The sequence below is a fragment of the Lampetra fluviatilis genome, chromosome 7, assembly GCF_964198595.1.
Source record: "Lampetra fluviatilis chromosome 7, kcLamFluv1.1, whole genome shotgun sequence".
NCBI classification, from domain to species: domain Eukaryota; kingdom Metazoa; phylum Chordata; class Hyperoartia; order Petromyzontiformes; family Petromyzontidae; genus Lampetra; species Lampetra fluviatilis.
In genome coordinates this window covers 2,932,911-2,945,203 of record NC_136281.1, presented here as the reverse complement: position 1 = coordinate 2,945,203, position 12,293 = coordinate 2,932,911, and the positions used below count along the sequence as shown (strand labels likewise).

Here is a 12,293-nt window from a genome sequence, read left to right as displayed (position 1 = left end):
TGTGCAACTAGACTCCACCCTAAAATAATTGCGTTTTTGTATTCTCAAAAGTGACTAGCAAACCTTTCGCTGTACATGCATTATTCGATCTTACAAGGTCCAGATTAGACCGAATACCGCACTACAACAAAAGCAGGCAGCAGTGTATTTTCAAATCAGCACAAGTGTAGCTATTTAAAAAAAAACTGCCAATTCTCTACTCCATATTTGATCATGCTTCCATTTGTTAAAGTTTAATTACCCAACAGTATGTGCTCTCATGAAATTAACCATTAACAGGTATATTTGCTGATTACGTGAACTGGTGACAATCAAAAACTGGCAATTTTACAGCATGCCAGGGCTGGATTTCCCAATGCATTGTGCATCCTTTATTTAATGTACAGTAATTATACATTTTCCTGCATAATTGACCAGATTTATGCTTTTAGCCTGTTAGGTAGGCCAATGTATTGGCTGAAGTTTACTTTAAAATCAGCATCTTAAAAGGCTACTTTTCCTGTGGAAACATCCAGTTTATAATTGAGCACCTTACACGAAAACTCTATACACATACTGTATATTAACTTATTGATCTGGGAAATAAGGGGCAAACGGATTTTGAAACATCTATCTTGGGGAAAAAAGTTAAGTCGTGCACATAGATCGCGTGAATAAAGTGATTCCCATGTACAACGTTGACGGAGCTGTAGCATAACTATCAATTTAAATTCCCTGTAATTTGGCAATTACTTTTTCTTGGTATGATTTAGATGCGGCACAGCAATGCAATCATTAAATAGTTTACAATGACTGGATGTGGTTTTGTCATCCCAACTTTTAACTAGAAAACCATATTGACACTTTTGAGAAATGTTTGACACCAAGTAACCCCCTATTCCGTGAGAGCATCATGTTCTTCGTTATTGTTCTGGGACAGTTCTCAAATGTGTTATCTGCTGAAGCATGTGATAGTGTCGTATGTCAAGGGTCATTATTGCGCATCTTCGAGCTTATGACCGCGTGCGTTGCCTGGCCAACAATCGTCCTTTTTTCTTTCACACACTTGCCATTGTGGGAGAACCAATGCCTTCACATTGACATCTCTAGCACCGTATGTGCTTGTTTCACTTGAATAGAGTGCTTGTGTGTTTTATTTCCATTAATTTAACGCCTAGAATAAAAAACCAGAAGAAACAATGAGATGCACTCTTATTAATAATGTTCACATTCACAGTGAACGTTTTTAAAAAATTGTTTTGGAAAAATAAACTTAAGCACAAATGGAGAACGTATTAATAATCCGAATTGTCATTTTTACAGTGAATGGATATACAATACAGAAATTATTGTAGAACTTACACAGTTGGGATGAAGATAAATACAGTTTCAGCAAAACAAGTCATACATAACATGATTGCTAAACAAACAAAAAGATGGAGTGCTTCGAACAAACTGCAGTTAAAATAAAAGATAGTTTTCGATTCTTGCATATTATCTGCTATGACATAGGTAGAAACATAGACGAAGAAATTGGGACAAAGGTGGAAGCATGGCAGGATGTATTCTAGGAATTAGAGACAAAACTGGGGACACGTGGACGAGAGAACATGCTTTTTCGTGACAATACTTTAAGAAACGTCGGCTTGGGCAAAACATTTGCTGGAAGGGATGATGGACGAGTTGAGGGAATATCAGCCAAAGCTAAGAACACGCAAGAGAGAATGACCACCTTAGAGGTGGTACGATGGGATAATCTTACGTGCAGGCGCTATATGATTTGTGGCATCGCAAGACAGTGAGGATGGTTGCAGTGATGATTTAGAAGAGACTTGTACAGCTGTGGGCTGATCATGGCTGATAATGATGCTTTAAAAAACGTGTTTTTTTTTACATCTTATATTTTGCAAAGATGAATGGAGATGCTCGGTTGATAGGTTGTTAGACATGTGATAAAGTAATGGTTAAAAAGTAGTCACACAAGCCATTGTTTCCCAACAACTAATTTTTTGCAACTTAAATCATGAGGAACAAAACAAAAACGCAACGCATTCGTCAATAATTGCTTTAGAAGGAAAAATATATAAAAGGTGACGTTTTGAGCAATGGCCCTTTTACATTGCACAAACAGATCCCACCATGTAAAGTGCAGTTTCCAACTAATCCACTATCTCGAAGAAGGGTCAGAGCCCGAAGCACCGCCTATTATATATTTAAATTTAAGGCAGTGTCATCGAATAATGTGTTGAGTTTCTTATTTAAGCAGCACCGTAATTGCAGTATCACTAAACGTTGTATAAGGAATATTAACCATAACGCTAATTAAAAATGTATACAGTGCTCTCATACATACAATTTAATATTAAATATATGAGTGACGAGCCCGAAGGGTTGAATCTGAAATAATGTATACATGTGTAGTGACGTTAAGGGTGTCACTATGGTGGTAGCGCCAAGCACTGTCATACAGTGCTACTGTGCGTCCGGAACCTTTCTCTGGGGCCAGAGTGAGTATGGTATGCGAACGGGCCTTAGGGGGCATAGTCCTGGTGGTGGCCTGAGAGAGGGCAAGTCAGGACATGGTCGTCTGGGTGAACCCGAGAGGGCACGTGACCGTGACAGGGTAGTGAGGGGGGCCCGAGGGGGGCTTGAGGGACACGTGACGTTCCGTCGAGATCCTTCGGGAAAGGTCTCGAAGGGGGCGTGGCCGAAAGAGGAGCGAGGCCACGCTCAGGAGCATAAAGATGCAGTCCCGAGAGCGTTCTGGGCTCGTCTGTGGAATCATCCTGGGGTCCTGCGTCTCATCGTCTCTGGGTCTTCGGGCTTCGCTCGGCATCGTGGGTCAGGCAGCATGTACGCTGACCGACCCGTTCGTGTAGTTAATCCGCTACTCACATAGTTAACCGTATAGTTATCACTTAGGTGTTGAACCAGTGTACGTTTATGTAGTTAGCCCTGTTGAGGTGTTGTCATAAACATGTTGCTTCCAACTCCAGTGTGTGCCTCCGTACAACACACTACAACTGGAGTCAGAAGTGTTAAGAAATATTGTTAGGTGATAGCCTAGTGTAGAGATGTTAACTAGGAGGAAACTACTCACCAAGTCGTCTTCGGATGAGGAAGACGACGACGGGGTGATTCCCCAGTCGGCTCCGGGTGCTCAAGCCCCGGAGATCGGGCACGAGGAGGACCTGCCGCCGATGCAGTGGGCCGACCCAGACCTCGCCGCTTTGCCGCCGCCAGGGAGGGTGTGCCGATCAAAGAACGGCTGCCTCGGCGACCTTCTGACCGCTGTGGCGGCTTTGGCCGCCGTCTTGAAGGAGGACGACAACGACACGCCGGAGTCATGCCGAAAACTCTCCACCATTGCTGCTTCCTGGGCGCGGGAAACCGAAGAAATGCGGCCCGCGCAAGCGGCCGCCATTTTGATGAGCAGGCGGGACAAAGTTCCCGCCAAATTGGACCTCCCGCCAAAAGTGCCATCTCAAGACCGCGCTCTCAAGAAGAGGCTTCCATTCATCCGGGAGTTTGCGGCTGCGGGTGGCGACTGGGAAGCCTTCCGACGCCGTTTCGCCGCTGCCTGCGATCTCTCGGGGTGGACGGAGAAAGAGGCGCTGCGAGCGCTTCCCACAGCACTGACTGACGACGCCTTGGCAGCTTTCGACGCCATCCCAGACGAGGACAAGTCCATGCTGTCCCAAGCCCTTGCTCATTTGGGGGCGATTTTGCTCCTCCATCGAACAAGCGCTAGAAGTTCGCCACGCGAAGGCGGGGGGAGGCCGAGATGCCCCTTGCCTTCCATAGCACGCTTCTGGCGCTGCCAAAATCAGCATACCCCGGGATGGACCAAGTGGGGAGAGACTCACTCAAGACCTCCTGTCTTCACTTGTTTCAACTTCCCTAGCCATATCCTACCTGTTAGGGACCGATTTTCTAGGGAAAATGCCACTGAAGATCCTTGTGGATCAAGGCTTCATTGACTTGCCGTATGGCCGCCGAATGGCGTTTCTCAATTCCGCACGGCTAATGCATCGGTCCTAGCGCTGGCCAAACAAACTGAAAATTCCCCCCGGTGCACAGATGGTCGTTCCCTTGCGCCTGAAAAAACAACTCGACCGGGAAACGACCACTGAAGGGATGTTGTTGGTTGCTCGTGGTAGTACTTTATTGTATGCGCGGACTTTGGTGGCAAACGATCATGAGCCATTTATCCAGGTTTTGAACGTCGGCTCGGTCAAGTCTGTCATACAAGAGGGTACTGTTTTGGCTTATGCGTCAACCGCGTGTAGCGAGGGGAAAAACGGTGGGACTGTTGGAGTTGCAGCGGTTGCGGAGCAGGGTGAGGAATGTGACGAGTCAAGGATTGACACACTCTGCTCCGAAAGTCCGGATTTATCCGCGGCACAGAGGCACGAGTTGTGTGCGCTTTTGAATGCATTTTCTGACGTGTTTAGTAACTCTAAATATGATATTGATTGCACGCCGCTGTTACATTACCACATCGATATGGGGAACGCTGCTCCCATTCGCCTAAACCCATACAGATTGAGTCCCAAGGAGAAAGACCACGTGCGTCATGTGGTCGACGAGATGTTGGCCGCTGACATCATTTCCCCATCAAACAGTCCATGGGGGGGGCACCCATTGTGCTTGTTATAAAGTAGGACGGGAGTCTGAGGTTTTGCGTCGACTTCGGCAATCTCAACAAAGGGTCCGTGGCCGATGCGTATCCGCTCCCACAGATGGATGACTCGTTAGACGTTTTGTCGGGGGCGCGTTTCTTCTCCACCCTTGATTTATTGTCTGGATTCTGGCAGTTGCCTTTGGACGACAGCTCTAGACCTAAGACCGCGTTCCATATACCCCAAGGGTTGTTCGAGTTTAACCGGCTCCCGATGGGACTTCACTCGGCCCCTGCCACGTTCTAGAGGTTAATGGAGTTGGTGTTGGCGGGACTTCAATGGGACGCTTGTCTAATTTACCTCGACGACGTCATTGTTTTCGGGCGTACGTCCGAGGAACACCTGCGGAGGTTGCAGGCAGTTTTTCTCAAAATGCGGGCTGCAAAGCTAAAATTTGAACTGCAGAAATGCCATTTGCTGCTAAGGTCGGTCCGGTACCTGGGGCACATTGTCAGCGTATCCGGGATATCGACGGACCCTGATAAAACTGCGTGCGTACGCACATGGCCAACCCCCAAGTCGGTGGAGCGTGTGGTTGCGTACGGGAGTAGAGTATTGTCCCCGGTGGAGCAGCGCTACTGTGTGAACTGCTGGCTATACTCTCTGGTTATTTCGGTAAAATCACATAGAAATAAATTAAATAATAATAGAATACGACGTTTCGATTGCAACACAAGCAACCATCATCAGGTACAAATGAATAAGAAAAGAAACATAGTAAACTTGGAAATATAATGCAATACAACACAGAGAGTCGGCCAACACAAACAGTCAACACCCCACCTGGTTGATTACGTTCTTCCAAAGATTGCTAAATTTGAGAGACAAAACATAGACACGGAGACACACAGAGAGACACACAAGTAGAGATAGACTCACACAGAGACAAACAGAGAGAGACATCCACGTAGGCACACAGAAAGACAACGTCTCTGTGTCGAGGCCTTAAATAGAGAGAGTGAGGGGGGGGCAGAGGGAGAGTTGTGTGGAATTCCTGCCCATAGCGGCCGGAGGAGAGAATGGACTTATAAACAAGCTAGGAACAAGCACGGTAGAAAGCAAATTTAGTAAAATTAGGAGGAGTAATTCCTGCAGTCACGAAAGCTTTGAATCTAGTTTGAACCACCTCTACGGGGAGGGTTTGCCGTGCTTGTTTGTTTCACACTTAACTTCTAATTTAGCAATCTTTGGAAGAACGTAATCAACCAGGCTACGCGTTAACTGTGTGCTGACCGACTCTCTGTGTTGCATTGCATTACACCCCAGTGTTGTCATCATGGGCTGTACAGCTGCGTCTCCTATTACCACACGTTCGAGCATGTGGTTAGTCACACATTTTCCATAAATTGAAACCGTAAACAAAATAAAAAGACTGCACTATTGTTTTGGCGGATATATTGTGACTTTGGGTTATTTAAAATGTTAAATGTGTTGCACCCAACAAGACACGCACCCAACAACACAGATAAAGGTTCAGCCCTGAATTTGTTTTCTCATACCTCCCCGAGCAGAGGTAAAAGGGGCTTTTTCTGCTCGGGGAGGAGCTCCAAGTGAGCCCTTATAGAGTATTTGGCCGACTTCGCTGGCCACGTGTCTTGGAGGTTGGAGTACCCACACTTTACCCCACCACACTTGACCTCCAGATTGCCTGTGAATAACACGTGAGTAAAAAATAAAATGACCCATGCATTACATCAGAGCGCCTTAGTTGTATTGAGAAACATACACTTTAGCGATACTTAAAGCTCTGTTCAATACAGCTTATTCTTTAGGTCTTTCGGTAAAGTCACTTTATTTTCTTTGAACCTATCTACGTGACTTTACCGAAAGACCCAAAGAATATGAATCCCTGCAGTCACGAAAGCTTTAAGTCAAGATTTAAATACAGCTTGATACAGAGTGGTAAAAACGTATAAATATACTCTACTTAAAAAGCTTTACATGATGTACTGAACCGTACACTGTGCCGTGCGTGGGTGTATACTCATTGTGGTTTGTGAAATCGGGGTGATTAGCTTCCGTTTTCAGCAATTTTCCATTTTAACATCAGCCATTGTCTATACATTGCTGGATAGATCCATCACGGTCCCGAAAAGTACACAATCCACACACATTGTTTTGATCGCTCCTTCTCCGTGGTGGGTGTACTCTCGGCACGTTCCCTCTTGTGGCTGTAACTGAACTGCGTGATTGAGTCTCGACGACGTGCCATCATCATCTGTTGATTATATTCCATTGACGTGTCCTGCCCAAGCCCAATTACTTTATTGATCAAAATTGTTGGTGAAGTCTTGAGCCAAACACCAGCCAAGGACGTTAATCGCCTTATTTTCAGGAGTAAAGCATTCTGCCGATACCTGTAGTTATATTTTAACAAGAGTCAAATCGCACTGTGAAGGTAGTGATGCAACCTAAAGTGTGTTTTTTTTTAAAGCTGTATCGCGTTTATAACTTCAGCACGCACGAAGTGGCACTACGTTGATATTTTACAGCTTTTAAAGTGTAATCTCAGGGCCGTGATGGGACTGTGAGCCACACTGCTGAAATGACACTTCGAGAGAACATTCCACGAAAGAGGTTTATTGCAACCACCCACAAGTAGCGTAATGCAGCTGCAAATAACGAAACAAAACTTGAGCGATATTAATGCCAATATTATCCAAGAATGACCGATTCTCATTGGGATGGTTGCTAAATTTCGTTAACAAAACAATACGCCCTATAAAGTACTGTACTGGTAGTTACACAGCTTATGTGCACAGTCTACAGATAAAACAGTGAAGTATGAGTTCCTACTGTGTTACGTATCGAGAATGTATTGGACATGCCCCGTGGGGGTAGTTCATATGCCCTAAACATTCGTGTTTGAGGATGATACATTGACACGTGTAGGCTCGGCTCGGCTCTTGGAGAACGAGACTATTGTTATGCGGGACCAGAGACAATGCAGTGGGCTTAATTAGACTTTACATCCACTGGTCAATCCACTGCTGGATGAAGAAGACCTCTAGAGGGTAATTGAGGACCAGACCAAACCAAACTTCACCACCCTGGTCAGCGGCGGTTCATGCGCACAACTTTGCTGCACCGCCCTCTGCTGCACACCTCGTGAATTTGCACTCTACACGGTATTCGTTTCCAGTATTAGCACCGCACACATTTTAGTGTACGACGGGGTAGAGGCGCGTGGACAAGTGGCTGTTTTGCGAGCACATTTTGAAGGAAGACGCATTAACGCGAGAGTTGGCGTGGACGCGGTCACGCCGAGACGAGGGTCACGAACTAGGTTCAAAGACTCAAATCCCTGAGCGCTGGCGTAGTGGACGATGATGATGACCCTCGGGAACATGTTGGACCCCCCCCCACCCTCCGCACACACAATAGATACTACGTTGGAGTCCTGCACCCACTAGCGCAACTACAGTGTAGCGCACATCCCGTGCGCACATCCATTACGCAGCGCAACACACCGCACGCACGACACATCATCATCGTCATCATTGTCATCACCAACACCGTGCAGGCCCGAGCCCTCTACAGCTGTGCGGGGCCCCCGAGGGTGCAGAGTCCCGGGACCCCCAACGCGACCCTGAGGCGACCCCTGTCAGGAGCCCGCTCCTGGGGGAAGGGGGTGGTGGGTGGGTGACACGACCGTGGCCTGCCTCGCACTTCGCCGGCGACCGCGACCTCGCTTCTCCACAATCCCCGGTGGGTTGGGGCCGACCCCGCGGCGGCGTTCGGGGACCCCGCGGTGAGGCCCCCATGGGGCCGGCTGCGCCCCGCGGCCCCGGCGGCTCGAGAGGCGGCGGGCGAGGAGGCGCCGGGACCCCCGGGGGCGTGCGGGTTGCCGCCAGACATCGGTTCGAGTTTATAGGGATTTGTTTAGATCGCATTTTTATGTAAAACCCACCACCCACCCGCCGAGATCTTGTGACGACGTGTTGAACTTTATTCACGCTGCTGGCACCGTTTTAATCGAAGTTTGCGTCGATCGCGGATTTGGTGGCAACTTCCGTGTGCGTTGTGCGCACTTCTCGAGGCCGTCGGCGAGCAGAGGAGAACCTTGTTTGTGTTCGGGGGTAGGAGGATATCAGTGGGGCCCAACTCTGAGCAGGTAGCTGCAAGGGTGGATGTGGTATGCAACAGGCCACACAATGTGCACTGAATGACCGACGTAGATTCCGGCATAAGGAAGGAGGCGATGGCATCAGTGGCCCTGAACGGGATGAGCGCTTGAACTCGAGGTCGGATTTGGCACCTTTGGGGGGACGGGGGGTAACAACAACAACTTGACGCATATCGTAGCAAAAGGAATATTTGTAAATCAGTGCCGTGAGCTACAGAGAGAGAGAGAGAACTGCCGTGCATTGTCTTGCGAGAGCGGTGTGCTGATAGGCAACGTACAAAAGCGATGACTTATGGGATGGGGCAAAGATTTAACTATACAGTACAACGATTTATTAGGCTACACTGCCTTCTGCTGGCCAAAATGTGTGAATGCTGCAAAACTTTTTTTTTCTCCCCAGGATAACCTCACCGCGAGTCTCGAGGATTTTGATTTCAAGAGGGCCTCTTGAATTTGAACGGCAAATTCCATTCATGCGTTGAAATCGTAAAATATTATATTGTCAAAAAAATGCTGCATCTCATTTAGCCATATCTTGAAATGTGGGGAGTGGTCTATGGTGTCATAGGAAACCTGTTGTTCTGGAAGAGCTCGGGTCATTACTTACGTTTCTCTGCACCCAGAGATGTCTCAGAAGCAGGAGCTGGTGAGCCGACTCAGGCAGCAGGACATGACTGGGAGGCTGTGGCCCTGGCTGGCCAAGCTTCCTCGGGCGTCCGTGCTCGTGCCGCTGTTGTTGTGGAACGGAGAGCCCCATGTGCTGCTCACAGTGCGCTCCGAGCAGGCGAGTCACACTAGCGATTTTCTCATTGACGTCGTGAATTATGGTCAAATAAAATCAATCAGTCACACGGTGTGGGCAGGCCGTCATCCATTGGTGAATTGACAACAATTATACTGGACTGTACTTTTCTCTCCCTGCTCAGCTGCGAACAAATAAAGGAGAGGTTTGTTTCCCGGGAGGGAAGCAAGACCCGCAGGACCAGGATGAGACAGCCACAGCTTTGCGGGAGGCGCTGGAGGAGATCGGACTGCCCCCTGATCAGGTCGAGGTGGTGTGTCAGCTCGTGCCCATCATCAACATGGTACCACACTCACCGCTTGCCATGCTTTCAGAAGGTCCTTTAAATGTAGTAAAAAAATGCTCACTGGCTTGTTTTTATCACAAAACAGTGTCTTGTTTCTTACTTAAAGTTTATCTACATTTTCATATTTTGAATTCATTGCTTTATATTTGAAAAGTTATGGTTACAATATTTGTTAGAATTTAAAAGATGTAGCCCATTTCATTGTCCAATCGCAATGCAGGCTATGGTGTAAAAATAATAAAAAAAAGTCTTTGGAAATGACTCATAATTCTATTATGAATCATTGCTCATGAAAGCCTCGGTGTTAATTTTGCTTAAAGTTGCATTTAATGTACTCCATTGCCTAAACTATTCTGTAATTTACATAATGTTTGCATACGCCAGGTTTTGATCACAATAAGACATTTAAAATATTGAAAAAAAAAGTCTCCTGAAAACATTTTCATAACAGAACCGGTGCACGTTGTGTTCCAGAGGGGTTTAATGGTCACCCCGGTGGTAGGATTCGTGCCACCGGACTTTGAACCGAAGCCCAACCCGGATGAAGTGAGTGCCATATTCCACATGCCGCTGGCTCACTTTTTGAGCCCCATCAACCACAGGGACCGTAAGATCACCGCGCCAGGAGGCTCCACATTTAATATCCACTACTTCACCTATCAGGAAGCGAAGAGCGGTGAAGCTGAGGGTCCTTCTTATCAGATTTGGGGCCTGACTTCCATCATTTGCATCGTGGTTGCCACCATCGTCCTTGGCCGAGCGCCTGAATTCCCGGTGAATTTCGACGTTTCAAATCCCCAAGGTTTTATGGAGCAGTATCTGAATGATAGAAGGATCCCCAATAAGCTTTGAGAGTATTAGCCTGATATTGAAGTCATAATCATCTGAAAACATGAAACTTATCATTTGTAAAACGGTGTTTTACAACCACGCTTTTGCCAACCATGGTTTCGAGTATCCACGCATAATATTATTTTTACCGTTTTTCTGCCAACCACGGTTTGGTTTTTCGTTTCCCGTGACTTGAAATCTTCGGCCGTGTTCAAGCATCTGCCAACGAGGGCGCTGTAATACTCTAAAAATCGTACACCTGGCGAATCAAGCTTAAGATCGATGATCCCATCGCAGTCCGCTTTTATTGTACCACGGCTCCATCAAGCACGTGGTGTACCCATGCTTGTCCACTTACAGCACTTGTCCGCGTCGTTCAGTGTTGTGCAGCAGTCGACAAAGCGTAGGAGCACTGTAATTTATACCTCATGAAAGTGTACCAGCAATTTTTGCCCTTAAGCATGGCACCGAAGCGTCGAGCTGGTGGTGAAGGTGAGCGTAATGTGAAGAGGGCAAGGGAAGTGGTTTGTCTTCAGACAAAAAGAGTTCTTAGTCTTGCCAACCACGGTTTTTGTCAACCAGGGGGGGTTTCAGGAACCTAACCACCGTGGTTCGCGAGGAGTTGCTGTATATATTATTTGAAATAGGTTTAATTGGCTCAAAACACAAGCTCTTAAAATCTAAGCAGACCAACTCTGGATTTTACAGGCCCTTTGTTATAAGACCGCCTTTTTACCCATGAAGACACCCACCCCTTCTGAAGAATTTAGGAACACTTCCCCTTGTGTTTACTATTGTCTCTTCAAACAATTCTTTACATTCTCACCACAATCCAACTGATCCACGTATATTATTTTGTATATATACACTGTATACTCAATATACAGTATATATTACAAAGTTAATAATGTACCAGTGGCAGTACTTTTTATGTAAAACATGTATACCCAAAATGTAAACGGAACAATAAAGAAACATGTGATAATACTTCTAATTGTTAAATGAGCATTGTGCATTGAACATTGTGTGAACAGTGACTTGGATAACTGTTGAAATACTTTATTAAAATATTGAATCATTTTACTTCAGTCGTTTTTGATTTATTTTAATAGTAAAAGCAAACAATCAAATGACATTCAAAATCTTTACATTCAAATACTACCCGCCATCTGGCGTCTTCCCCCCATCACGGACCAATCAGAATGCTTCCCAGCGTCAAGCGATCATCTATGATACATAATTTCCCCACGACAGGCCATCTGGCGTCTGCCCTTCATCACTGACCAATCTGCATGCTCTCCAGTGTCAAGCGATCATCTGTGATGCTTAATTTTCCCCAGTGTCGATCCGTCATTACCGAAGGTCACGTGGCCAACACCGTATAATCCTCGATTAGCCGGATTCGAATTTCCCGACAAAAATACTGGACCAATCGACGTGTTCAGCTCAGGCGCGCGTGGGGCGGTTGGTGGAAGGGTTATGTGTGTGAAGTGGAAAATACAATGTTTTGAGTGGATAGCTGCCCATGTGCTTTTAAAATTGTAAAATAGCCCATGTGATGATCCCCAGTATCAGCCCTATAGTGCT

At 46.5% G+C, this 12,293-nt stretch overlaps 1 protein-coding gene across 1 annotated transcript; it reads left to right on the top strand.

Moving 5' to 3' along the window:
- Positions 1 to 8,315: 8,315 nt before the first annotated feature.
- On the top strand, positions 8,316 to 11,781 carry LOC144933429 (peroxisomal coenzyme A diphosphatase NUDT7-like). Its single transcript, XM_078858161.1, has 4 exons — positions 8,316 to 8,369; positions 9,413 to 9,571; positions 9,714 to 9,872; positions 10,350 to 11,781. Exons 2-4 carry the CDS (start codon positions 9,413 to 9,415, stop codon positions 10,725 to 10,727), a joined length of 696 nt encoding a protein of 231 aa, XP_078714287.1. The 5' UTR covers positions 8,316 to 8,369; the 3' UTR covers positions 10,728 to 11,781.
- Positions 11,782 to 12,293: the final 512 nt, after the last annotated feature.

Bases quoted from the DNA above. Each gene is read 5' to 3' on its own strand.
- LOC144933429 (XM_078858161.1), top strand. From the start codon at position 9,413: ATGTCTCAGAAGCAGGAGCTGGTGAGCCGACTCAGGCAGCAGGACATG. The intron at 9,572-9,713 runs GCGAGTCACACT...CTCCCTGCTCAG, and splicing joins TCACAGTGCGCTCCGAGCAG to CTGCGAACAAATAAAGGAGA. The intron at 9,873-10,349 runs GTACCACACTCA...GTTGTGTTCCAG, and splicing joins TCGTGCCCATCATCAACATG to AGGGGTTTAATGGTCACCCC.